This window comes from Mauremys mutica, chromosome 2 (genome assembly GCF_020497125.1).
Source record: "Mauremys mutica isolate MM-2020 ecotype Southern chromosome 2, ASM2049712v1, whole genome shotgun sequence".
Lineage (NCBI taxonomy): Eukaryota > Metazoa > Chordata > Testudines > Geoemydidae > Mauremys > Mauremys mutica.
In genome coordinates, this window is record NC_059073.1 from 233,177,224 (window position 1) to 233,205,047 (window position 27,824).

Below are 27,824 nucleotides of genomic sequence, written 5' to 3' on the forward strand. Positions count from 1 at the left end.
AGAGAGGTATTTGCTTCAAACAAGATGAGTTCTTAACTGCATGAAGTTTCAAATGAGTGTCAAAATTGTCACTTTATCAAGTCCAGGCCCCTCAATGCTCACCTGTTTTGCATTGTTTGCGTAGAGATGGAGTCAGAACATCAGCTACTGTTGCTTCACACAGAGGTTAACTGGCTTTCATGATGGAAAGTACTTGACAGACTGTCTGAATTATACACAAGTTCATGCGTTTCTTTCCGATCATTCATTCCCTCAGCCATTTCTTCAATTCTATGACACCCAGTGTCATTTGATAAGGGTACTTTCTTGAGAGTATCAACTGCTTTTTTATCAAGCATGTTTTCTGCAAGCGCCACAGCGGCAGGCAGAATCAGATCTTCTGCAATAGTGGACGGCTTCTTTGATTTTGCTACAAGAAGGGAGACAGCATATGAAACATTGTGTGCTTTTGTAGAAATAGTTGAAGCTTTAAGAATACTTTGTGGTTACCTCAACTTGCCTACCTCGCAGATACACTTAGCAATCTGAATTATCTAAATTTGTCCATGCAAGGCTGTGACACTAACATTCTGAATCTCTATGACAAAGTGAATGCTTTTATCAAGAAAACTGAATTCTGGAAGTCCAAATGTGGAGACAAAGACTTTACCTGTTTTCCACTGCTTCATGCATGTCACTGATTTCTGCACAGGAGAAATTGAGCAGAGCAAAATTAAAGATATAATAGTAGATCATTTTGCTCAATTGACCTCTGAGTTCATATTGTAGCGAGAGAGATTCTGCTTTGAATGTTCTGAAATACCATGAATATTTCAATAGAGGCTTACAGAAAAACCTCAGAAGGGGTTTAAATATTGCAAAAATTCACTTTTCCCAATTGATATAATTACGGTGGTGGCAGTACACCTCTATCCCGACCCGATATAACACGAATTCGGATATAACGCTGTAAAGCAGAATTCGGGGTGGGGGGGCGGAGAGGCTGGGCTGTGTGCTCCGGCAGATCAAAGCAAGTTCAATATAACGCACTTTCACCTATAACGTGTAAGTAGTTAGTTTTAAGGTTAAGGCTCTAATTAAGTAGAAATTAATGAGAGTTTAAATTTAGAAAATCCAACAAGGCTAATCAAAATGGGAGAGACAGGGATGAAGTAGTTCAAAATTAGGTTGTGGAAAGTTTAGCAAACAAGAGGGAGGAGCTTAGAAAGGTCTAGAATCCAAGATGGCATCAGAGGAGTAGCTTTCCTACCTAAAAAATAGGTATGATGTCATACGGAGGAGCTGAAAAACTAGCAGCTGATTGGCTGAGAGGAGCTGACCTTGAGAGAGCAAACAGTATATAAGGCTGACAGCCAGCAGCTGAGTTTGTGGGTTCAGACAGCAGGCTGAAACTATAGGAGGCTTCCAGCTAATAGGCTGAAAATAGTGGGTTTATAGTGGGTTCAGCCAGCAGGCTGAAACTGAAATAGGGAAGCTGCTTGAAAAGAAGAATGGAACATCCTGGAAAACAGCTACCTGAAAAGCAGCTACAACAGCAGAATTCCAAGGCTGCCATAGCAACTGCCTGCCAGCAGCTATCTTACCAGCAGCAACGAACAAGCAGCACCCACCACTGCATCCATGGCCCGACTGAGCAGTGAAACTGCAAGCTATGAAAACTGTGCTCTCTAAATTCAGACAAATCAGAGGGACCAATGGACGAATCACAGGGAAATTTTTAATAAGAAGTGTAAGTCTGATCTTTTTTTATCTAATATTTAAGAGTGTATGGGTTTGTCTGTAAATAAAGCTGGATGCCTGTGTCTTGAGGGAGATCTTCCCTTCCCCTCTTTTAATCGCTTGGCCAGTGCTTACAGGATGTTAAATGTTAAGTAAAGATTTTATGTTAAATGTTGTGACAATGATTTCTTATAGGTGTATATAGAGACTGCATATCTTACATTAAGTACAGGATTAGATTTGTGTATGTGGGATCTTTATATACATGTTACACTGAAGCTGCTGTATTCTTTGTGTGTGTAAATACTGTAAGCAGTTTGTCTTATTTAATTGCACTGCTTTAATTACGATGTTTTAAATGTAATTTTATTGCATTTTTACTATATTCTATGTATTCTTTCTTGCTTCATTAAATACATTGTAACCACTTATCTTTTAAATAAACAATTATTTTATTTTCAAAGAATTACTGCTTGTGTGTCTATCCTTGAGAGGAAGGCTGTATCCGTGTCCTTTTAGGGGGTAGCAAGACTAACTTGCCCTGGGGAGCCCTCTGTGGGTGAGAAACAAGCCCCCTGGTAACACTCTGGCAATTCCTTTAGGGCAGACCACAAACCTGGTTACCCTTTTAAGAAATTAAAAGTGCCATTGTAGGTAACGTAACTGGCGTCTAAAATTTTAGGGTAACAATATTGCCCCAACATTCAACACAACTTAGCTTAACTCGACTGGGTAAGAAACCTATTCAAAACATCAATTTTGTCAGATGTTAACAGCAGTAACCTCTCTGCCAGTCGGCAAGAAAATCTTCTTGAGACATTCTAAGACCAAGATCGGCAAATGAAGTTTAAAGACTCTGTACTAAACACCAGAACTGGGTTAGTGTGGAAAGAGTACAGTGACCTTGGGAACCATGCTTTGGATGTTCAGTTACCTTTTGGGTCAACATATTTTTGTGAAGTCTGATTTTCTGTTATGACTCCCAACAAGACAAAGAGTAGGAATAGACTCAATGTGGAGAAAAACTTAATTGTTGCTGTTGCTTCACTGCCTCCCAGAATGACAAGGCTCAAGTATCACACTGAAATGTAAGTACAATCAATATTTATATTCCAATCCATTTATTTTATAATTATATGGTAAAAATGAGAAAGTAAGAATTTTTCAGTAATAGTGTGCTGTGACACTTTTGTTTTATGTCTGATTTTGTAAGCAAGTAGTTTAAGTGAGGTGAAATTTGAGGCACGCAAGACAAATCAGACTCCTGAAAGTAGTATAACAGTCTGGAAAGGTTGAGAACCACTGTTCTAGCCTACCACCCCTTCCTACCAATATGTATTATGAGATGAAGCTATCAAGCTATCACCGTAGTTATGGTGGAAATAGCATCTTCATTCTCTAACCCTCTGGTGAATGGCAACCTCTCTAAAAGGTTAGTTTGAACTCAAAATTCTCATTTTTTTTAAAAGAGTAAAAGAAAAAAATTCAGCAATTTGAGTGACCATATGTGCTGAAAACCTATTTTTTATAGTTTAAAGAAAAGTTCCAATGTTTTCTGAACAGTTGTTTTAAATTCAAAGCAGGTGTGTTTATATAGCTAACCTGGTCCTCAACGAGGAAAGCATACTTCACTAAATTTGAAAGATTTGGTTAAAAAGTCTGGTAAAGAGTTTACTTTGCTTACCACCTTAAGTGCAGAGATCCAGATAATCCCCATAAAGGTTTTGATACACTAGGTTCTTATATACATCCTGTCAGACAATACTTCCTGTGAGGGAGTCCCAGAATCTCACTCCCCAGCTGCTTCTACATTAAAGACAATACCTAAAAGGATACAGCAGGCCTGATGGCACTTATGATAGGCTCCAGTGTGATCAATTTCACATTTTGCATGCTACTGAACACAGGAGGGCCTAGGCCCCAGCACAAACCACCACCACACTGTCCCTTTTGACAGTCCTATTTCTATGATGGTACTGGAAGTAGTACAGTAGTTTTCTGACTATACCTTGGTGCCTACATTTCCATTTGGGGAAATACGCTCTGACAAAGCTGCAGAGTAAGTGAAATTTGTAATATACGGCACTACAGTGTGGAAAGTAAAATCTTCTAATGTCACTCATTAAGGAGGAACTAGCTCAACCCACTTTTGGCATCACAGTTCAGGAGTTAGTCGTTTATAACTCATAATGAAAGGCGCAGTGTCTGTCTAGATAACATTTCCCACATACAGCACACGTTTATCTCCTATTACATAGTGTACAACAAGGACACTGATAGATCAATCATAGCTATAAAGTCCTATAGTACCAAGATTGAATCTTTAAAATATTCAAGCAAAGGCTCTGCTATTTGTTGGCAACAATAGATCTATTCCTCAAAGTACCTTTAGAGCAGTAGCATCATAGAACCTAGTCTCCTGAGAGTACCAAATAGAAAAAAAAGTGTCATGCTGGCACCAAATATTATGAAATCTACCAAACTTTTAAAAAGAAAAAAAACCAAACCCATATATACTTTGAAGAATTTAACAGAATAAAAACAAAGTAGTGATACAAGTTTTCCTTAAAAGTTTCAGACTCACTTAAAAAAACTGAAATCTCAATACCAAGAGCCACAGAGACGACCAAGGCTATGCAAGATTTTGTGGAACATTTACAAAATATACTGGACTCTTTGAAAAATATTTTAGGGGTTTTTTGATTGTCTATAACTTTTGAGACTCACGGTTTCTTTGTATAAAGTAACTACATAAAACTACCTGAACCCTGTTTTCTTGTGTACATAATCAAAAATCTTTAAAAGCCCAAGGGCACACTATTGTTTTTACAGTGTATCTACTCTTTTGGGTTTTTCATCAGAAAGAGAATTCAGCAGAAATCCTCTTTTTGTTGGCATTCTGTGTAATATTCTTTGGCATGGAAAAAACTTCAGAAGACAGGTGCCTGTCATCAGAGAGAAAATAAATTAAGTGGATAGATTACTGTAATTTAGGCTCATAAAGCTGGTAACTGATGAAAAAATGTGACTATATACAAGAGCTAGTGTAATATAAAATATGGTCACAAGAAAAGTTTGTCTTACTGACAATTTGTATTTTCATTTTATACTTAAGGAGAATTTATATTAGTAAAAGTCTTGAAAATATGAATCAATATGAACTTGGAGATAACAGGAATTATGCCAGTGAGTCTACTGAATGGAGAATTATTTCATCACGAAACAAAAAAATCCTGTTATAAAACAAAATATAAATAACATTGATTTTTAGCATCTGACAACAACTTTCTAATTTCACAAGCTATCCAATGAAGAATGCAGTTTAAACACAATATAACAAATAGCACAAAAATTTCATCACATCACATTTCATAAAACACAACAGCTGATCACTCACAATATTCCAAAATGTAAAATAAGAGCCAGCTAAATATCACAGGAACTCAATTCACATATCAATATACAAATACCGAACAAGGTATCAATAAAAAAGCAGGTTTCTTTAGCCATGTGTTTTCACAAGTGTGAATAAATAGTCCTACACACCAAGCCTCATTGTAAGGCTCTGCAGTATAAGGCTCTCTTCTCAGCTACTTCACCATGATCCTAACTACAATGATTTACATTACATACAACCTTTCTGACATCAGTACCTCAACTGTAAAGGGCTAAAAGGCTGGCTCCCATGAACAGCCTAATAAGTAGAGTGCAAGATATTGTTTTATATTATTGTTTTTTTAACGGTACACAGAGGGGAAGTCTACAGTACATCTGTCTAAATCAAAACAGACAACAAGAAACCATGAAACTGCAAACGTGTATAAACATTGAGCAGAAAAATGTCAGAGCAATGTAGCAAAGCAGTGCTGGTTGCTGCTTTAATATTTAAAATTCTGCTCCCATAAAAAAACATAATTTAAAGGTGCCTATTAGGAAAAGAATTAGTGTTTTTTCCTAATAACAACTGACCTTTGACCAGATGAACACTAACTTGAACAAGAGTTTTACAAAAATTGTTTCAAGTATCCTTCCTTATCACAGTGAAAATGTAAGACCAAAATGTAAATGTTAAAGTGAATGACTTGAAAGTTTAGATGAAAAAGGCAAAGGTACTAAATTAAAACATATAAAAATGCTTCAACGCATTTCCTTCATGTGACATGAATAGAAAGGTTATCTGTAAAAAGTTAGAAAAATTAAAATAAATTACATATTTAAGTACACTTTTCCTTCAATATGTTATATAAAAACTCAGAATAGTGTACTATCATCTGAATATACACAGCGTAAAAATGCAAGGGTGCTGCAGGTATCTTCCATCTCTACAGAATGTCTTCTGAGAATGTTTGTTGCAGCTAATTTTATTTGTTAGCTAAGTCCATCTTCAAAAATCTGTCAGTATACCCAACTAATTGGGACCCATTGTTGCTCCAACCTCAATTTCTCTATAGCAGTCTGTAGCTTCTCAAAGGCTTTGTCTAGATTGTCATTTACAATGATGAGATCAAAATAGTGGTTGTATGCTCTCTGAATCCGTGCACTTTCATCAACTGTTTTTTTCAAATCAGTGTCCTGTTGAAAAGATTTGGAGACTAATTAAAAATTGTGACATTAGCAGTTCATTACAAGTTCAAACAAAGATAAATGAATGAAACAATTAGTAACATCAGTTTGTCAGGTAGTGCAACTGACTTTCAGTTTAGTTGCAATATTGAACGAAAGTTTTCATTTACTACAAATACTTGGAAGTAAAGTTTAAAATATTTGATGGAGATAGAAGAAGGTATGCTTAATGTAATTTGGGTAACAGTATGAGCAAAAAGAACGAGGAGTACTTGTGGCACCTTAGAGACTAAGGTGTACTCCAAGTACTCCTCCTCCTTTTTGCTGATACAGACTAACACGGCTACCACTCTGAAATCTGTCACCAAGTAAGGGCAAAACTTTCAAAATCTGCTAAATTTGAAAGGTGACTACCAGCCCCAATTCAGGAAAGCACATAAACATGTGCTCAAACTTACATACATACATAAATGCTCTGATCAGCTGGTGCCTATCTGCCCAAAGAGGCCTTTTACTGCAGCTACTTATTTTGTACGTGGAACTGTTTATACTGTTGGATGCAATGAGTGTGGAGGTAATATTTTCAGGAATCATTCACTCCTCCAGCAGCGCACTCTCTCACTCCTTGCACACACCCCTACTAACTGATGGGAGGTCCTTTTAAAACCAGGTGTCCTGATTAGCTTGCCTGCCATAATTGATTCTAGAAAGTTCTTAATTGGCTCCAGGTGTCTTGATTAGCTTGGCTGTCTTAACTGGTTCTAGCAGGTTCCTGATTGCTCTAGGGCAGCCCCTGCTCTGGTCACTCAGGGAACAGAAAATTGTTCATCCAGTGGCCATATATTTGCCTTCTACCAGACTCCTGTAACCTCACTCCTGTTCCTGTTATTTCATTAGTTGTCCACTGGAATTATTTGGTATCACAGACCTGTGGATTCTCCCCTTAGGCTGGGGGGAGGTCCTTTAGTAGTGGGCGGGCTTTGCCCACCAACTCCCTGGATACCAACAGGACCAGACTCCTATACCCCACTGGTCTGAGTCTGTCACAATAAGAAGACAGTAGATATCATAATGCCACTATATATATCCATGCTATGCCCACATATTGAATACTACATGCAGTTCTAGTTGTCCCATCTCAAAAAGATGCATTAGAATTGGAAAAGGTACACAGAAGGGCAACAAAAATGATTAAGGCTATGGAACAGTTTTCATATAAGGAGAGATTAAAAAGATTGAGAAGTTTCAGTTTAGAAAAGAGACAACAAAGGGGGGATATGACAGAGATCTATAAAATGTGAATAATGTGGAGAAAGTGAATAGGGAAGTTTATTTTCCCCGTCATATAACAAAAGAATTAGGGGTCAGCCAGTAAAATTAACAGGCAGGAGGTTTAAAACAAACAAACTTCATACAACACGAAGTCAAACTTGTGAAACTTGTTGCCAGTGGATGCTGTGAAGGTCAAAACTATAACTGGGTTCCAAAAAAAGAAATAGTTAAGTTCATAGGGGATAGCTCCATCAATGTCTATTAGCCAAGACAGTCAGAGATGCAACCCCATGCTCTGGTGTCCCTAGCCTCTCACTGCCAGAAGCTGGGAGTGGAAGATAGGATGGATCACTCACTAATTGCCCTGAGGGAATCTGTTCATTCCCTCTGAAGCTCCTGCACTGGCTTCTGTTGGAAGACAGGATACTGAGCTAGATGGACCATTGGTCTGATCCAATATGGCCATTCTTAAGTTCCTCTTTTCTAAAGGAGGAATGCTAATTTAGCACCAAAACAGCCAAAAGCAGTAGGGAAATTTGCAATTGCTTGTTATATTAGAAGTGATTTAAAATAATCCACTAGTATGCAAAGCAGATTCAATGGGGGGAGGGATAGCTCAGTGGTCTGAGCATTGGCCTGCTAAACCCAGGGCTGTGAGTTCAATCCTTGAGGGGGCCACTTAGGAAACTGGGGCAAAATCAGTACTTGGTCCTGCCAGTGAAGGCAGGGGGCTGGACTTCATGACTTTTCAGGGTCCCTTCCAGTTCTATGAGATAGGTATATCACCATATATTATATTATCATCCAAATGCACCCATTTACTCAGAAGTGGCCGCATAAACAGATAATATTAAACAAATACACACTGTCTGTGTGTGTAAAATACACACACAGATTCTGTATACATACATACATATATAAAAGGCACAACAAAAACACATTAAAAGAACATTCTTTAGGTTGCAAAGTCACACTTGAAAGTCAGGAAATGCCAGATTTACAGTTGCACAGGCAATCTGTTTTCCAATTTTAAAAAGAAAAAGGTAAAAACTAATTATTTTATGTGCAAATGTAAGAATATCGTACCACAATCATGAATCATCAGTAGGATTTCAACCTTTGGTATTACAACAGAAATTGCTTCTACTAAAACATCAACTGGCAGCAGGAGAAGGCTGTTTTCTCATACAGGACAGGGGAAGAAATGGGTTACTGGGTTCAGATGGTGGATCCAAGGAGGAGCCCAGCCCAGCTCTCTCCCTTACGCTGCTGGAGTTGGGGGAGTTCCTGCCCAGTGTGTTGACCCAGAGGGTGGATTGGTATCATGTGCTTGGTCTATGGGATAGCCTGAGGAAGCACAGCTCATATTCTCTCCCCTGCCCCCTGCTCTCCCCGAGGAGTTAGGGGAGCTCCTAGTCTATGGGACCACTTGACTCCATGTGTTGCAGCCAGGTAATTTACAGGGGAAGATGAACCCAGCTTGGCTCTCCATCATCTCCCCTCTCCCCTGCCCCCAGCAGCTCCCAGGTGTTCCCAGTGCAGGACGTGCTGCTGCTGTGGTAGCAGCAGCACAAGCCTGTTCAGTGATTGACAGGCTGTCAAAATCTTTCCAAGGAACACAAAGGAGAGAAGGACCATTTTGATTTTTAAATCATTTATATTTTAGACAAATCTCAATGGAACTTCATTGGACAAAGAAAAGCTACCTCTGCAGCCCTAAAAGATTCTCCCTCTCAAATATCAACGGTCTACTGCAAACAGTGGAGGTGTGAGAACATCCCAAAGAAAAGTTTTAAGAATCCTTTATAACAGAAAGTATTAGGTAACCCAAATTATAGGGGGTGCCACCATAATAAATTAATTACCTTTATTTAAAAATCTATCAATTCTTGTCAGAACATAACAACTTGTGTTAGTAGTATATGATCAGTTTAAATTACTCTGTATTATGTAATCTAACATAAATCTTGCCTAATCTTCCTCAGCAAGACATTACACTCACATGTGTTACAAAACTTCTTGAAAAGGAAAAAGGTTTAAGAAAATCCTGTGAAAAAGAAACTATATATGGAAGAATTTGCTTACTGTTAGAAGTTTGGTTGTAATTCCAGCATCCACCACAGCCTTGTGCATAGCACGCAGAGTCTCTAATTCTGGAGCAGCAATAAACACTACATAGGGCATAAACTCTGAAGTCCTCAATACTTTCAAGGCCTAGAAACAAGAAAACACACAAAAAACAAACAAACAAAAACAACCCCCCCCCAAAACACTAAATTGAATTAGTTAAAAATGAGAATAAGTCACTGTACTTCTCAGTCACTAATCACTGAAGTTCTGCAATTTTAATCTGGTACCATTAACAAAATAACAAGACAATTTTTGCACTCCTATTCCATCCTCAAAATGCTACCTTGCCAAAGGATGCTATGAAACTCCCCTTTGAAATGTTCAACATCACTCTTACATTGGCCAAATGGATTACTGATCAGCAATGCAAAACACTCTCTGTTACAGGCCTAAACTGCCTTTTCACATTCCTGATCTCTTCCACCTCAAAATGTTAAAAATCCAAACTAACTTGTGAATCTTCCATGGTACTGTAGGATACAAGACTAGCTTACAAGTCTTCAAATTTAAAACATATCTCTTCAACACTCTGATATTCATCTTAGGATACATGACACATTACATACCTGTGGGTTCACATCCAAGATGCATGTCCTTCCAGTCTGAACCACTTCAAGGATGGAATCTATTTTGGTGCCATAAAGGTTTCCTTCATACTCTCCATGTTCTAAGTATCTGCCAGCTTTAATATCTGCCTCCATTTCAGCTCGTGACACAAATCTGTATGCTTGCCCATCTTTTTCATCATCCCTTGGCTTTCGTGAAGTAACTAAATAGAAATTTTTGGCAAATCACTGGATATAAAAACTCCCAAGACATCTGAAGATTGATTGGGTGTAAAGCCATGTACATATAATGTGTGTCTTTTCTGTGTGGGGAACAAACCACTGTCCAAGCTCATGTTCTAAACTTATGAGCATAATTCCTCCCAAACCCATTCCCTCTGCCCTTACTCTCTTCCCTCCCTCATTTCATCTACCCTTTCATTTATTCCCTCACCTTCATCATTCTATATCCCAAATTCACTATGCCTCTTCGTCAATCACTATTGTGTAAGATTTTCAACAGCACCTAAGTCCCATTTTCAAAGATGACTTAGATACTTAGGAGCCTAAGTCCCACTGACTTTCAATGAGACTTAGGCTCTTTCCAGCTGATCCCACAACACATTTATTTTCTCTCTCTCAGACACACAGTGTGGAAGTGGAAAAGCCGTAGAAAAACACTAATTACCCATTCCTCCTTCAAGACCCACTTCTATTGTAAAGCCTATGGTAAATTTTCAAGTGATAGTAATTAGGCAGTTGGCCAGTAGAAGCTTCTAATATTTGTCTTATTTATTTCTTATAATAGCATTTTTTAAAAAATTGACAACTAAAACTATCTAGCTGTGCTCAAAACTTCCCTACATAAATGCATGTCCTTTTTACAGCTTCTCTGATGGTCCCTCCACCACTCCTTCCTACTGTTTGTCACATCTTATCTTAAATTAGGTAGTAAACTCTTCAGGGCAAATGCTGTCTTTTTATTCTGTACAGCACACAGTATAATGGTGCTTGATCCTGAATGGGGCCTCTAGGTGATATTGTTATACAAATGAATAATAAAATATTAAATGTGTTATTATAGTTAAGTAGTTTTCATCATTATTATAGAAAACCACAAGTCTCACTAGCTTCTTATGATGCATCAGACACCACAGTGATGAGTATGGTATAAAAACCTGGATGGACTAGACAGGGGATCTGAGGAGCTTGAAATGGCATTTGGAACGTGAGCAATGGAAGACTTCATATCCAAAATAGATATTATGAACGCTGCAGAGGAGGGAAGGTAGACTTTGCACTGAATCCAAATCCACAGAATCCAGAGGATTCTAACTCAGTGCCAGAAGGTATGCACATACATATCCCGAGAGTGGGGATCAATATCGATAATACATATCTAAAAAGTGGGGATCAGTACTGACAATATTTGAGGGAGAATACAACTCTGATAAAGAGAAAAAAATATTTAATGAAAAATCTGAAAACATTTTACCGTTCAATTATAGAAACTGTGATGCCTTTCTGAGCCCATTCCTATCTCCAAGTAGGAATATGTATATAATGTATTTATTTAGGTGTAGTTCTGCATATAAAAGCAGTTTTAAGTATACATCATTTATATCCACATACTCACACACACATGCATGCATGTGTACAGACATACACTAATATTACTGAATATGTACTTATATGAATCTCCAAATAAGTTATTATGGTAGCTTGATTAAATACTATTTAACTTTACATGTTTTGTTTATATGTTGCTGGTTTACTGCTTGGTAATTTGCCTTGTCTATTTAAGTTGTCAGATCTTTGACACATGGACCATGTCTTCTCTGAGTTCTGTGACATTCCTATTCAAGTGGCCAAAAGTGCTCTAAATAGATTAAACAATAAATAAATAATGTTGGCACATATACTAATTGTGAGATCTCATTTATTACTTATCTGCAGTTATGACATCCTACAGAAACCTATAATTTGTTAATTTTTAGACAATTTATTGTTAATGTCATGTTGTGCATTACCCTTTGCCTACATGGATTATTAACCTCATTCCCAGCACAGGTTCCTTTGGACAGATTATGCTAGAAGATATGCACATTGATTCTAATGGCATGGACCAGTTTGGAGGTTTGGCATTACAGATGAGGAAAGAGATTAGGATTCCTAGGGCTATCTGGTTTCCCCGCCTCAATCACAAGACACTCCTGGCTTGTCTTTCAGACTTGCCCACATCCCCACTACTGCCAGTCCTATTCTTTGCCACACACTATGAGGCAGAAGTGAACAGATGGCTCTTAGAAGTGGCTGGGCATAATGGGGATGGAGCAAGGAAACTGTTCTGTGCTCAGAGGTCAGCCAGAAGGGGTGGTCTGGCAGACAGGAAGGAAGGGGTTCTTTCAGAAAGTGCAAGGTAGGAAAAAATTCTAATACTGCAGGAAGGGGCAGCTTTTTCAGCAGCTAAAAGGAAGAAAGACCAGAGCAGAGAGGGAAAGGGCTGGTGCTGGAAGAAATTACATCAACTGGCCTCTCATCCCTCAGTTTATAACATTAACAACCAATAAAACAGAATTTATAGTTTATTAATCCCTAGGGCTAAATCCATGAACTAAAATTTTCATATGAAGTTTTAGTTTCACATACAGAGAAAGATAAACAATAAACAATAAAACAATAAAATGAGTTTCTAAGCAAAATTCTAGTAACTGTTGATTATTAAAATTTATCAGGAATTTTTAGAAGCATTCAGATATTGATGATAACCTGAACTATAGGAAAACCCCAAAATAGATATACTTGAATAATACTGTCAGATGAATGCAAGGGAACTCCTGTCTTCAGCATGAGCAGACAAAAGTTTGGCTGGTAGTTAGATGTCATTAACACAGAAACAGGGTCTTCCTACTTATTGAGGAGATTGAAAACATATTTCATTCTCCAGTCAAAGTTTTCAACCCACAATTATTACTCCCAGATTGAGTCACTACAACAAGCTTCAGATTAAAGTAAATTTTTGCAGATGAATTACAGGCTTCAAAAGGATCTGACAGCTGGAGTGTTGATAACTTACATGGCACTGTAGTTCCAAACCTAATAGGATTCAATACTATAAATCTGTTTTTCAAGCTTCTTCGACCCACTCCCTGGGCCCCTATTAAGACCAATGTCTTCCTCTGAAAAGGAGGCATTTTGGCTACCTCCTCATATATCTGGATTTCATGACGATCAAATTCTATATAGAAAAAAGTGACAAAATATTAAATGCAGATCAAGTCATTACCATTTGTAGAAAACCAACAATTCTATTCTGTATTCACATATTACCTATTACAGTAAATAGTACTTAAAAGGTATTTTTATCTGATATTTTTATCACAGTTTTCATATGTATAAACAGAAATGGGAATACTGTAGATTCTTTCAATGACCATCTGCTCTAAACAGTGATTCTATAGTAGGATTGTTTTTCGGAAATGTAGGCAATAGTCACACCATGCATAGGTGCTGACTTTCTAATGTGCCATGGGTGCTCCCCCCCACACACCCCCAGCTCCGTCCCAGGCCCTGCCCCCAACTCCACCTCTTCCCCAAGGGTCCTTGCTTCTTCTCATCCCTGCCCTGCCTCTTCCCACCTCCTCCCCCGAGCGCACTCCCCCCTGCTCTCCCCCAGCGCCTCCTGAATGCCACGGAGCAACTGATCCATGGCGGGCAGGAGGTGCTGGGGGGGGGCGGAGAGGGGCAGGAGGCGCTGATCAGCAGGGCCTCTGGCGGGCGGGAGGGGTTGGGGGAAGGCATTGATGGGGGGCTGCCAATGGGTGTTAAGCACCCAACATTTTTTTTCCCGTTGCTGCTCCAGCTCTGGAGCACCCATGCAGTCAGTGCCTATGACACCATGCCAGCATTTACCACTGTGCCAGTGGTGTTTAAGCATTTGAAAATTGTTCTTTAATCCTTTGATCCCCTAATACATCTGCTCAAGAGTAACAACTTTTCTTTGGGCACCATGACTTTACCACAAAAACTACCCTGTTTATAATTTCTGATCTAGCTGATCAATTTGCAAATCAAGCTACTATAATTTATTTTAAAACTTTCTCCTATAACAGGCATTCACTGTCATGGTAGTTTAATCTGCTATACCCAGTGTGATAACCTACGTTTAAAATGCAGATTCAGAAACTCTACAACATACTGGACTTGTACACTATTCCACTAGATTTTACTCATGATGAAAGACTAAAAAGTACCTGCATTTCTAGTTGTGAGGTACATCATCTTTTTCTTTTTTTTGCTACTTATTGTTCCACAAAAGGGCCCTGAAAGTAAAATAGACAAGAATACTGAAAGCTCTCAAACTCACTTTTTGATAAATATCTTTTCATGGCGGCTTACTTTATGTAGATTTTAGGGTTAACTAAAAAGACATCCATATTTTGAAGGATGGTTGCACTTTTTTTTTAAACCAGAGACACAGTATGACCTTTATTGGAGAGACTAATCATTATTAAATCCTCTTTGCATATACTTTAAATGGTATAGCAGACACATAAAAGCTAATGCTCTACATAAACGTACCAGAAAACAAAATAATTTTCTAGAAACGAATAGGAAAGGGTCAAAACGGTTTCCAGTAAATATTTACATTTGGGCTGTTGATTAATCGCAGTTAACTCATGCGATTAACTCAAAAAAATTAATCACGATTAATAGCACTTTTTTAATCGCACTGTTAAGCAACAGAATACCAATTGAAATGTATTAAATATTTTGGATGCTCTTCTACATTTTCAAATATATTGATTTCAATTACAACACAGAATACAAAGTGTGCAGTGCTCATTTTATATACTTTATTACAAATATTTGCACTATAAAAATGATAAACAAAGAAATAGTGTTTTTCAATTCATCTGATACAAGTACCATAATGCAATAAAACTTACAAATGTCCATTTTTTTTTGTTACAGAACTGCACTCAAAAACCAAAACAATGTAAAACTTTAGCGCCTACAAGTCCACTCAGTCCTACTTCTTTTTCAGCCAATCGCTAAGACAAACAAGTTTGTTTACATTTACGGGACGTAATGCTGCCTGCTTCTTATTTACAATGTCACCTGAAAGTGAGAACAGGCATTTACATGGCAGTTTTGTAACAGGCACGGCAAGGAATTTGTGTGCCAGATAAGCTAAACATTCGAATGCCCCTTCATGCTTTGGCCACCATTCCAGAAGACATGCTTCCATGCTGATGACACGCGTTTAAAAAAATGTATTAATTAAATTTTTGACTGCACACCTTGGAGGATAATTGTATGTCTTCTGCTCTGTTTTACCAGCATTCTGCCATATATTTCATGTTATAGCAGTCCCGGATGATGATCCAAGCACATGTGGTTTGTTTTAAGAACACTTTCACTTCAGATCTGACAAAACGCAAAGAAGGTACCAATGTGAGATTTCCAAAGATAGCTACAGCACTTGACCCAAGATTTAAAAATCTGAAGTGCCTTCCAAAATCTGAGAGGGAGGAGGTGTGGAGCATACTTTCAGAAGTTTTAAAAGAGCAACCCTCAGATGTAGAAGCTGCAGAATCTGAACCACCAAGAAAATCAACCTTCTGCTGGTGGCATCTGACACAGATGATGAAAATGAATGTGTGTCACTCCGCACTGCTTTGGGTCGTTATTGAACAGAACCCGTCATCGTCATGGACACATGTCCTCTGGAAGGGTGATTGAAGCATGAAGGGACATATGAATCTTTAGAGCAGGGGTCGGCAACCTTTCAGAAGTGGTGTGCTGAGTCTTCATTTATTCACTCCAATTTAAGGTTTTGTGTGCCAATAGTACATTTTAACCTTTTTAGAAGTTCTCTTTCTATAAGTCTATAATATCTAACTAAGCTATAGTTGTATGTAAAGTAAATAAAGTTTCAGAATGTTTAAGAAGCTTCATTTAAAATTAAATTAAAATGCAGAGCCCCCTGGACTGGTGGCCAGGACCCGGGCAGTGTGAGTGCCACTGAAAATCAGCTCGCGTGCTGTGTTCAGCACGCGTGCCATAGGTTGCCTACCCCTGCTTTTGAGCATCTGGCATGTAAATATCTTGCGATGCTGGCTACAAGTGTGCCATGCAAGCACCTGTTGTCACTTACAGCTAACACTGTAAACAAGAAGCAGGCAGCATTATCTCCTGCAAATGTAAACAAACTTGTTCGTCTGAGCAATTGGCTGAACAAGTAGGAGGACTGAGTGGACTTGAAGGTTCTAAAATTTTACATTGTTTTATTTTTGAGTGCAGTTATTTTTTGGTACATAATTCTACATCTGTAAATTCAACTTTCATGATGAAGAGATTGCGCTACATTATTTGTATTAGGTGAACTGAAAAAAAAATTATTTTGTTTTTCACTGTGCAAATATTTGTAACAAAAAGTAATATAAAGGGATCACTGTATACTTTGTATTCTGTGTGGTAAGCGAAATCAATATATTTGAAAATGTAGAAAACACCCAAAAATATTTAAATAAATGGTATTCTATTATTCTTTAACACTGTGATTAATCGTGATTAATTTTTTTAATCGCACAATAATCACGATTAATGTTTTTAATTGCTTGACAGCCCTAATTTATATATTTTAAAAGCAACTTGAAAATGGTCACCCTATGGCTGATTTTCCCGCTTAATTTTACCATTCACCAGCAGGTGGCAAAAAGGCTCAGAACTCTGAAAACAATGAGTGTACATTTTAATTCTCGCTCTTCCAGTCAAGGTAAAAATAAAATACATTTGCAATAACTAGCATCTATTTTATGTATTGAAACCATCTGTGGAGCCTCTTTTATAAGGTCTGCCTTATTGTGTAAATGGAAAAAGCAAAGCAAGCTAATCATAAAGGAACCCATCTCTGAACGCGCATTAAACCTTACCCGAATTATCCCAGTCCCTCCTAACAAATGCCTTCCGCTTCTCTTCCAGGAACTGGCTAGGTATAAGGCCAGCACTTCCTCCTTCTTTGACATGGCTAGCCTGTAATCAAGTTAATAAGCTATAAATCCCCTGTGACAAATACTTTGAATTTTAGTCCAATGATGCAATCAAGCAGCAAACTTTCAATCAGACATTCACTCTTGAAGACTGGCTTCTTGAAAGATGTCACACTGTCAGTTAGGATTTCTGGAGGCTAAGCACTGATGCATTAGTGATGGACACCTGAAAAAGGACAGTTACCTGTTCCGTAACTGGCGTTCTTCGAGATGCGTTGCTCAGGTGTATTCCACAGTAGGTGTGCATGCTCGCCACGTGCACCGGTGCTGGAAGTTTTTCCCTTAGCAGTACCCGTAGTGGGGGAGCCCCGCTGTGACCCCTGGAGTGGCGCCCCTATATTGCACTATAAGGGGAGCTGCGCACTCCCCCAACCCTCGGTTCCTTCTTGCCAGACAACTCCGACAGAGGGGAAGGAGGGCGGGATGTGGAATACACCTGAGCAACACACCTCGAAGAACGTCAGTTACGGAACAGGTAACTGTCCTTTCTTCTTCGAGTGATTGCTCATGTGTATTCCACAGTAGGTAACTCCAAGCTATACCTGATGGAGGCGGGTAGGAGTTTAAGGGTTACCGGGGCGGAGCACCACCCTACCAAACCCGGCGTCATCCTGCGTTTGGGAGACGATCGCATAGTGAGATGAGAAGGTATGGACAGAGGACCATGTAGCAGCCTTGCAGATGTCCTGGATAGGGACATGAGCCATGTAGGCAGCGGATGAGGCCTGAGCTCTTGTCGAGTGAGCCTTCACTATAGGAGGTGGGGGAACCCTTGCCAGGTCGTAACAAGTGCGTATGCACGAGATGATCCAGCAGGAGATCTGCTGGGTGGATACTGGTCGCCCCTTCATGCGCTCGGCGGAAGCAATGAAAAGCTGAGGGGATTTACGGAATGGCCTGGTTCGGTCTAAGTAAAAAGCCAGCACGCTACGCACATCTAGCATGTGCAGGCGTTGTTCCTCATTAGAGGCATGGGGCTTAGGACAGAGGACTGGGAGGATGATGTCCTGATCCATGTGAAAAGCCTAGATTACCTTCAACAGAAAAGCTGGGTGCGGGTGGAGCTGGACCTTACCCCTATTGAAAACTGTATACAGGGCTTCGGAGGTCAGGGCCCTAAGCTCCAAGACCCGGCGGGCTGAGGTGATACTTACCAGGAACACCACTTTATACAAGAAGTGAGACCAAGAACACGTGCCCAAGGGCTCAAATGGAAACCCTGTGAGGCGGGAGAGCACTGGGTTCAGGTCCCAGAGCGGGACCGGGGATCTAGCGTAAGGGAATGCCCTATCCAGCCCTTTGAGTAACCGGGAGGTCATGCGGTGTGAAAACACCGAGTGGCCCTGCACCGGGGGGGTGGAAAGCCAAAATGGCTGCCAGGTGCACCCTGACCGAGGAGGGAGCCAGCCCTTGGGTCCTAAGGGACAGGAGGTAATCGAGGATGAGCTGGATAGACGCGGAGGAGGGGGAAAACCCCTCTCCCTTGCCCACATGGAGAACCGATACCATTTGGCCAGGTAGGTTCGACATGTGGACAGTTTCCTGCTCTCGAGCAGGACTTGTCTAACATCCTCAGAACACCTCCCCTCCTCCTCATTCAGCCACGGAGCAGCCACGCTGTCAAGTGGAGCGTGGCCAGGTTGGGGGGGGAGGAGACATCCTCCCTCCTGGGAGCGGAGGTCCGGTCGGAGCGGCAGTCTGCATGGGGGGGGGGGGGGACACTAAAAGCTGCAGGAGGGTCCCGTACCAATGCTGACGGGCCCAATCTGGGAGTATGAGGATAACCCGAGCCCTGTCTGCCTTTACCTTCTGTAGGACCCTGCCTATCAGGGGAAAGGGTGGGAAGGCGTAGAACAGACAGCCCGACCATGGGATTAGGAACGCATCCAATATCGGCCCTTCGCCCTCTCCTGCCCTGGAGCAGAATCGTGGGCATAGGTGATTCTGGACGGTGGCGAATAGATCTACCTGAGGAGTGCCCCACTGTAGGAAGAGCTGCCTGGCCACCTCCCTGTTTAGAGACCACTCGTGTTGTTGGGAGAAGAACCTGCTTAGGCGATCTGCGAGCGTATTGCACCTGCCGGGCAGGTGAAAGGCCCTCAGAAGGATGTTGTGGGCTATACAGAACTCCCACAGGAGCTGGGCTTCCTGGCACAAGGCCACAGAATGCGTGCCCCCTTGCCTGTTGATATAATACATCGCGGTCGTATTGTCCATGAGGACCCTGACCACCCTCCCTCTATGTGCTGGCTGAAGGCTACGCACACCAGGGATATTGCCCCGAGCTCCCTGACATTTATGTGTAGATGCAATTCCGAGGGCAAACATCTGCTGTGGGTTCTGAAGCTCCCGACATGGTCTCCCCATCCCAGGCCCGAGGCATCCGACACCAGATCTAGTGAGGGAGGGAGTTCCCGGAAGGGGATACCCTGAAGCATGTTGCTCGGGAGGGACCACCATTGCAAGTCAGCTACTACATTGGATGGCAACGTGACGACCTTGTCTAGGTCGTCTCTGGCCTGGGAATACTGAGACGCCAGCCAGAGTTGGAAGGGGCTCATCCTGAGCCTGGCATGTCACACCACGGAGGTGCATGCTGCCATATAGCCTAGGATTTGAAGGCACACCCGTGTCGTCGTCACCGGAAAGGCCATGACCGAGGTGATGAGACCTTTGAGTGTCTCGAACCTGTCCTGGGGGAGGGAGGCAGTGGCTACCAGGGAGACTAACAGCGCCCCTATGAAGTGTATGCGCTGAACTGGGACTAACCTGGACTTTTCCTTGTTCACCACTAGGCCTAGACTCGTGCAGCAGGAATTCCATCTGCGCCTGCACCTGGGACCGAGACTTGCCCTTGAGCAGCCAGTCGTCCAGGTAGGGGAAGATCTGCAGCCCATTCCTCCTGAGGTGGACTGCCACCACCGCCATGCATTTGGTAAAAACCCTGGAGGCCGTGGAAAGGCCAAAGAGAAGGACCGTAAACTGGTAATGGTGTGTCCCTACCAGGAAGCGGAGGAAGTGCCTGCGACCCTCGAAAATGTGGATATGGAAGTATGCATCCTGGAGGTCTAGGGATGCGAACCAATCCCCCGGGTCCAGGGACGGAATAATAGAGGCCAGGGACACCATATGGAATTTGCAGTGAACCAGAAACCGGTTGAGATTCTGGGCCTGAGGATGGGCCTGAGCCCGCCTTTCGCCTTCGGGATCAGGAAATACTGGGAGTAAAACCCTTTGCCCTGGAATTCCCGAGGTACCCTCTCCACCGCGCCTAGGGCGAGAAGGCGTGTCACCTTCTGATTTAAGAGGAGGGCGTGTTCTGGGTCCCCAGGGACACCCTGGGGCGGAGGATGATGTGGTGGGGTTGCATCAAACTGCAGCCTGTACCCCTCGGAGATGGTACTGAGGACCCACTGGTCCGACGTTATACGGGACCAATGCACTCTGAAGGTCGATAAACAGTTGCCAAAAACCAACTTTATTAACTGGGAGGTTTCCCTGGCAACAGGCCAGGTGGCCCCCCGCAAAGAGTCAAAAACACCTCTTCCCTTGCCTCTTGCCCTTCGAGGGGCTGGGGCGTGGGGCTGAACGGGACTGGCGCTGTGACCTGCGCCTCTGATCCCTAGGCCTTTTCGACGGGGGCTCGTATCTGCCTCTTACTGGGGGAGCCGAGGGCTGCGGCCTGGGTTTGTCCTTGGCTGGCAGGACATACAGGCCGAGTCTGCAGGGTGGTGCGGGAGTCTTTCATCTCGTGCAGACGCGTATCCGTTTGGTCCGCAAATAATGCTTTGCCGTCGAATGGCAGGTCTTGCATCAGGGACTGGGATTCCATGGACAGCCCCGACAGCGAAAGCCACAACGCCCGTTGCATGGAGATAGCCAAGGCCATCGAACGTGCCACTGTGTCAGCCGCACTCAAGGCTGCCTGGAGAGCTGCTTTCGCTGCTGCCGCACCCTCGTCAACTAGAGCCTTGAATTTCTTCCTGTCCTTCTCTGGGAGGGAGAGCTCTAATTTAGGCAGAGGTCCCCACAAGTTAAAGTCATACCTGCTCAGGAGTCCCTGATGGTTTGCCACCCTGAGCTGGAAACTTGCAGAGGAATAAACCTTTTTTCCAAAAGTGTCCAGCCTCCTCGCATCCTTGTCCTTAGGGGAGGGCACAGGCTGGCCGGGTCTTTCATGGTGGTTGACCGATTACACCACCAGTAAGTTTGGGGCAGGGTGAGTGTAGAGATACTCATGCCCCCTTGTTGGCACAAAGTACTTCCGCTCTGCCTTCTTAGAAATGGGCGGCAGAGAGGCCAGGGTTTGCCATAGAGCGAATGAAATATTGGCTACCCCTTGGTGAAGCGGTAGGGCCACGCGGCCCAATGCCGAGGAGGACAGGACATTAAACAAATTGTCCGACGGTTCCTCCATCTTCTCCACCTGGAGCTGGACATTGGTGGCTACACGCTGGAGAAGCTCCTGATGAGCTTTGAAGTCCTCCTGAGAAGGAGGAGGCGGCACCGCTATGGACTCGTCTGGTGCCGACGAGACAACCGGTACTGTGCCTAGGGCATCGGATGGTGCTGGTAGGTTGCACTCCATGTCTGGGTTCGGCGCCCAAGGACTGCTCTCGGTGCTGAGGCGGAGACGCCGAGGGCGCTTGAGATGCCCCAGCCACGAGCGGGGCCTGGTGGTACGGGTGCCTGGGACCACGGTGCCCACTAGCACCACTGTCCTTGCCATGGTGCCCTTTGCCACTGCGCTGGCTGAGGCCCAACCAGGGTTACACGTTCCTGAGGGACGATGCGGCCTGGGGAAGGGCGGCTGGGAGCTGAGGCTGAAGTGACCGAGGATCGCATGGTGCCATAGGAGTGGCTCGATCGGTCCCATCCATGTCAGGTCCGACCCCGGGATTTAGACCTCAACGACGATGAGACAAACGGCGGAGGTGCTATCTCTGGACTCCCGCCGGCGACCGCGGATACGACACGTCGGTGCCGGTGACTGTCGGGATGCACTCCGAGCTTGGCATGTGCCGTGGTAAGATTGGTGGTGCCGATGGCGTCGCAACCTGCTATCACTGCGGCTGGACAAGGAGCGTAGACGCTTTTGGTCCCGGTGCCTGCGGCTCCTATAAGCCGAGGAAGACTCCGGCGACTTGCTCCCAGGTGACGACAACGGAGCAGAAACGAGACGCGGGCTACAGGAAGGCCCCGTGGATCGAGCAGGGACCTCAACCTCCAACCTGGCCGGTGAGAGCTCATGGGCGCTCAGCGGCGGCTTTCCTCAGGACCGGGGCCCCAACTCAGGTGGCCCGCTCGGTACCGGCATGATGAGGATGTCACGTGCTGCCTGAGCTGCCTCCGGTGTTGACGGAATCCTCATCGTCGGGTAGGCATGAGCTGACGGGGCCAGACTACTCCGCTCCACGCGAGTTGGAGGTCTGGGTTCCAAGGGGGATCGCGGGCTGCCCAACTCGGGTCCGGCTTCACCCCTGTCCTTGTCTCGGCGTTGCTGGGTCTTGCCTTGCTCCTTGGCAGGGGAGCGGTGCTGACTGGTGGATGGGGCTTCGCTCCATACTGAGGATGCGGTGCCCAGTGCCGGGTCGGCGCGCCGGTGCTGGCGCCAGAACCGACTCCATAAGCAGAGCCAGGAGTCAAATCTCATGTCTGCGTTTAGTCCGGGGTTTGAAGGACTTACAAATTTTACAGCGCTCACTTATATGAGCCTCGCCCAGACAGAGAAGACACTCGGAGTGTGGATCGCTTCTGGGCATGGAATTGCAACAGGAGTCACACGACTTGAAGCCTGGGGCATGCCCCGAGCCAGGCTACTAACTGGAGAAACTAGTAATGGTTGAAGATCGTACTACTAAGGAAGACACTACAGTAAAGCTGGAGCACAAGTTCCGACTACCTTCACTGGCGGCAAGAAGGAACTGAGGGTGGTGGGGAGTGCGCAGCTCACCTTATAGCGCGATACAGAGGCGCCACTCCAGGGGTCGCAGCGGGGCTCCCTCATTACGGGTACTGCTAAGGGAAAAACTTCCGGCACCGGTGCACGTGGCGAGCACGCACACCTACTGTGGAATACACATGAGCAATCACTCGAAGAAGAATCCAAATTTAGCACACCATGCTTCCCAGAAACACAGGGGGATTTGCCGGTTCTCTAGTCCATTTAAGCATCATAATTCAAGGGACACGGCTAGAGTAGAGACCCAGAAAACTACTTATTGATAATGACCTTATTGTACTGTTTACCACATCAATTATTAAGTCTCTAATTCCAGAGGTTTATATTTCAGCAACTAAAAAACAAAAAAAAAACCTTTGATAAAATGTACATTTACCAAATTGACCAAAATGGCTCAGAAAACACTTAAAGCCAAACATAATTCATTTGAAAGGATTCTGCATGGCACATCATCTATGGAGCTCTGCTGCATACTTATGCATTTATTTTGCATTCTTGTTGGAATCCAGAGGCCCTAACCTAAGCATGATTCCAAATATAGGTACCTGATGCACCTATTTTTTCTGTCATTTCACAACCATGGAATATTATCCTTGCCTAATAAGTGACCATACCTTAAAATTCCCCTTGCATTGTACTGTTTTACTACTTCTTGGGAGAGAAAACTCATAGATCTAGGTTTTATAAACCAAAAATTATGCTTAGTTGTGAAAGATTAGAAGACAGATATTCTCTACTGAAATCATGTTATGGTGAGAGTCCCACTGTCAGTAATTCAGGACACAAAAATGTGAAATTTTATAGTTTTGGTTCTCTCAATAGCAGCTACATACATCCATTTCTCTTAAAAAGGAATGGTATAAACAGCAGGCTGAGTCATATTTTCATCTTCTTAGTAGCCAGGTGGAATGAAGTTAATATCTCACTTTTTGCCCACTCAAGAAATACTGGTTGGATGCTGAAAAGTCTCTAGCTGTAGGAATTCAATTACATCTATTCTGATACACCTGCAAGTTACTACTTACAACATAATACATCGTTGTTCATGTCAACAAACAGAATGAAATGCAAAAAAGCACTAGAGATGGTTTGTGTGAGAGGGCTTTTGGTTTATTTTGTTTGGACTCTTGCAAGTTGCCAGCTGGAGGAGTTTGAAAAGACAGGGGGGGAGGGATAGCTCAGTGGTTTGAGCATTGGCCTGCTAAACCGAGGGTTGTGAGTTCAATTCTTGAGGAGGCCACTTAGGGATCTGGGGAAAAAATTGGTCCTGCTAGTGAAGGCAGGGGCTGGACTAGATGACCTTTCAAGGTCCCTTCCAGTTCTAGGAGATTGGTATATCTCCAATTAAAAAAAAAAAAAAAAAAGATAGGTGACAGCATGCATGCTGAATGTCTCCAATATGCTCTTGTGAAGAGATTCAGAGTGCCTTACTTCGGAAACACATTTATTTGGCAGTAAGTAATTACACAGACTATTTTTTTCTTCTTTATTTTCCCTTCTGTAGTTACTGTAGCTGGCTGGTTAGAAGAAGATGGGAACTTTAAACACACAAAAAGAGTGAGATGGAAATCCAACTCTTTGAGCAAACAAGAGAAAAGATACCTGCACCATAACTGTTGTTCTATGAAATGTGGGTGCAGACATGTATTCCACAACATGTGTGTGCATGGGATTACTCTGTCTTGCAATATTCATCATGCTCATTCCTGCCCCAACCCCCACCCCAATTTCCTTTGCGCCAAAATACCTGGATGAAGACTGAATTGCAAAGGGGTGGAGAGTAGGTCATGGAATACATATCTGCACCCACATCTCGAAGAACAGTTACAATACAGGTAAGTAACCATCTTTTATTCTTTGAGTGGTGGTAGACATGTATTCCAATCAGGTGACTCACAAGCAGTTCCAGCGGGAAGCGGGCTCAGAATTATTTAAATAGTGAGTGCAGAACTGCTCCCAAAAGTTTGCTGCTGATCTTGATGCTGTGGTGATAGCGCAATGTCTAGCAAAACTATGTAGAGAAGACACATCTCAGTCCCGCAGATATTCACTACTGAGACACCACGAAGAAATGCAGCTGATGTCACATGAGCTCTCGTTGAATGAGCCCACAAATGGTGGTGGAGGTGTCATCTGAGTCACTTCACAAGCCATAGTAATTCAGGCAGTTATTCACTTGGAAATAGTCTGGGCAGAGAATGGTTGTCCCTTCATCCGCTCAGCATAGGAAATAAAGTGCTGAGGTGATGAATGAAACGGCTTAGTCCTTTCTAAATAAAATGCCAACCACTACATTTAAACCACGGGTTCTCAAACTGGGGGTTGGGACCTCTCAGGGGGTCATGAGGTTATTACATGGGGAGGTCATGAGCTGTCAACCTCCACCCCAAATCCCGCTTTGCCTCCAGCATTTATAATGGTGTTAAATATATAAAAAGGTGTTTTTAATTTATAAGGGGGGGGGGGTCACACTCAAAGGCTTGCTATGTGAAAGGAGTCACAAGTAAAAAAAGTTTGAGAGCCACTGATCTAAACTATGCAGATGCTGTTCCTCCACACTTGAATGTGGTTTGGGAAAAAAATATTGGTAAGTAAATAATCTGATTAAGGTGAAACTGAGATACTACTTTAAAGAAAAAATTTCGGTGTGGTCTTAAAGCCATCTTGTCCTTGAAGAATTGAGCATATGAAGCATCTGCCATTAAGGCCTGCAACTCACTAATTCTTGTAGATGTTATAGCCACTAGGAAGGCAGTCTTCTGTGAGAGCTCAGAGGAGAGCCCATGAACATGTTGCTATCAGCTTCAATGGTGGACCAATCAGTGCTGGCAGGACCACGTTAAGGTCCCACAATGGCACCATTTCTTTTGCTAGTGGAAAAAGATGGATAATACCCTCTCAAAAACCTCATAGGGTTTGAGAATACCAACTTCCCTTGAATGGGAGGATGGAAAGCTGAGAATGCCTCCAAGTGAACTTTCAGGGAGCTCAGAGTGAGGCCTGAAGATTTCAAATGCACCAAATACTCCAAAACATGGGCTGAATTTGCATGGATGTTGGGTTTAACTGGCATGGACGCTGCCCAAATCAAAAATTGTTTCCACTTAGACAAGTAATGACCCTTACGGCTGGTATGCTACTACTAAGCAGAATATAGCTAACTGCCTCCGAGAGCTAGCCATGCAACATCCACACAGTAAGGTGCAGACTGCTCAAAGCTGGATGAACAACCTAGCCAAGATGTTTGAGTCAGTAGGTTGGAAAAAAAAGGAAGAGTCTTGGGAGGTCAAGGCGACAGAGAGAGGAGGTTGGAAAATTAACACTGCCTAAGCCATGCTGGTGCAATCATAATAAATTTGACATGGTCCAATTTGAGTTTGAGGATAGCCTGAGAGATCAGAGGAATAGGGGAAAAGGCATACATCAGGTTCCCTCCTCAATTTAGGTGGAAGGCCTTGATAATAGACCCTGGGCTAAGCCAGGCTCAAGAGCAGAATTGATGACATTTTCTGTTGTCCTTTGTTGCAAAAAAGTTTATGTTAGAGATACTCTATTGCTGAAAATGAACCTCAACACACTCTTCTTTAGGGACCACTCATGGTTAATCGGAAAAGATCTGCTGAGATGACTGGCCATTTGGTTCTGAGAGCCTGGCAAGTATTCTGTGGGTATAATATCTTCCTTGGTGCAGAAGTTCCAGACCTTTATTGTTTCCTGACAAAGCTGGTTGGAGCAAGCACCACGCCAGTTGTTCACATAATACACTGCAAGGGCAGTGTCCTTGAGAATATGAATCCATGCCCCCTAAGGTCTGATCCTGAAACACCCGATAAGCATTGTATACTGCTTGAAGTTCCAGCAAGTTTATATGACAGGAAGCTTCCTCTGAGCATAAACCCTGAATTTTTAACTCTCCCAGATGTGTTCCGAAACCAATTGGGGAGGCATCAGTAACTACTGTCTTGGTTGGTGGAAGGTAGGCAAAGGGGACTCCCTGACACACAGTATTGAATTCTATCCACCACTGTAAAGAGAGCAAAATTTTTAGGGCACCTGGACAGGGTGTCCAGCACCTGGCAACACAGGTGACTCCAGCCACAACTGAAGAAGGTGAAAATGCAACCTCGCATGTTTCACTACATACGTGCATACCATAGGGCCCAGTAACCTCATGCGTACCCGGTCATCAAAGGGTGCAACTGAAGATCCCAACTAAGGTGATGAACTGCCTGGAACAGTTCAGACAGAAGAAAGACTATGAATTTGAGGGCCTATCAGAACACCAATGAACTCAATTTTTTGAGTTGGCTTCAAAATTGATTTGCTTCTGTTTCAGACCAGACCCAACTGATAAAAAAAAGTCCAGTGTGAACCTGACGTGACAGAGAACCTGTTCCCTGGATGCACCTCTCAGTAGCCAATCATTCAAGTATGGAAAGATACAAATTCCCCTTCTCCTGAGAGATGCAGCCATCACCAACATGCATTTAATAAAGACATATGGGGCTGATGACAGTTTGAAGGGAGAACTGTGTGCTGGTAGTGATGGCTGGTGATGAAGAATCTGAGGTACTTCCT

At 42.9% G+C, this 27,824-nt stretch overlaps 1 protein-coding gene across 2 annotated transcripts in view; it reads right to left on the reverse strand.

Moving 5' to 3' along the window:
* Window positions 1-3,078: 3,078 nt before the first annotated feature.
* Window positions 3,079-27,824, reverse strand: part of PALS2 (protein associated with LIN7 2, MAGUK p55 family member) — a 122,622-nt gene continuing 97,876 nt past the window's right edge. For both annotated transcript variants that reach the window (XM_045007461.1, XM_045007460.1), the window contains exons 7-12: window positions 17,168-17,267; window positions 14,483-14,551; window positions 13,306-13,467; window positions 10,251-10,453; window positions 9,640-9,768; window positions 3,079-6,291 (exon numbers count right to left, since the gene is read on the reverse strand). In XM_045007461.1, coding sequence (XP_044863396.1) covers window positions 6,115-6,291; window positions 9,640-9,768; window positions 10,251-10,453; window positions 13,306-13,467; window positions 14,483-14,551; window positions 17,168-17,267 — 840 coding nt within the window. In that variant the 3' untranslated portion in view covers window positions 3,079-6,114. The remainder of the gene's footprint in view (window positions 6,292-9,639; window positions 9,769-10,250; window positions 10,454-13,305; window positions 13,468-14,482; window positions 14,552-17,167; window positions 17,268-27,824) is intronic.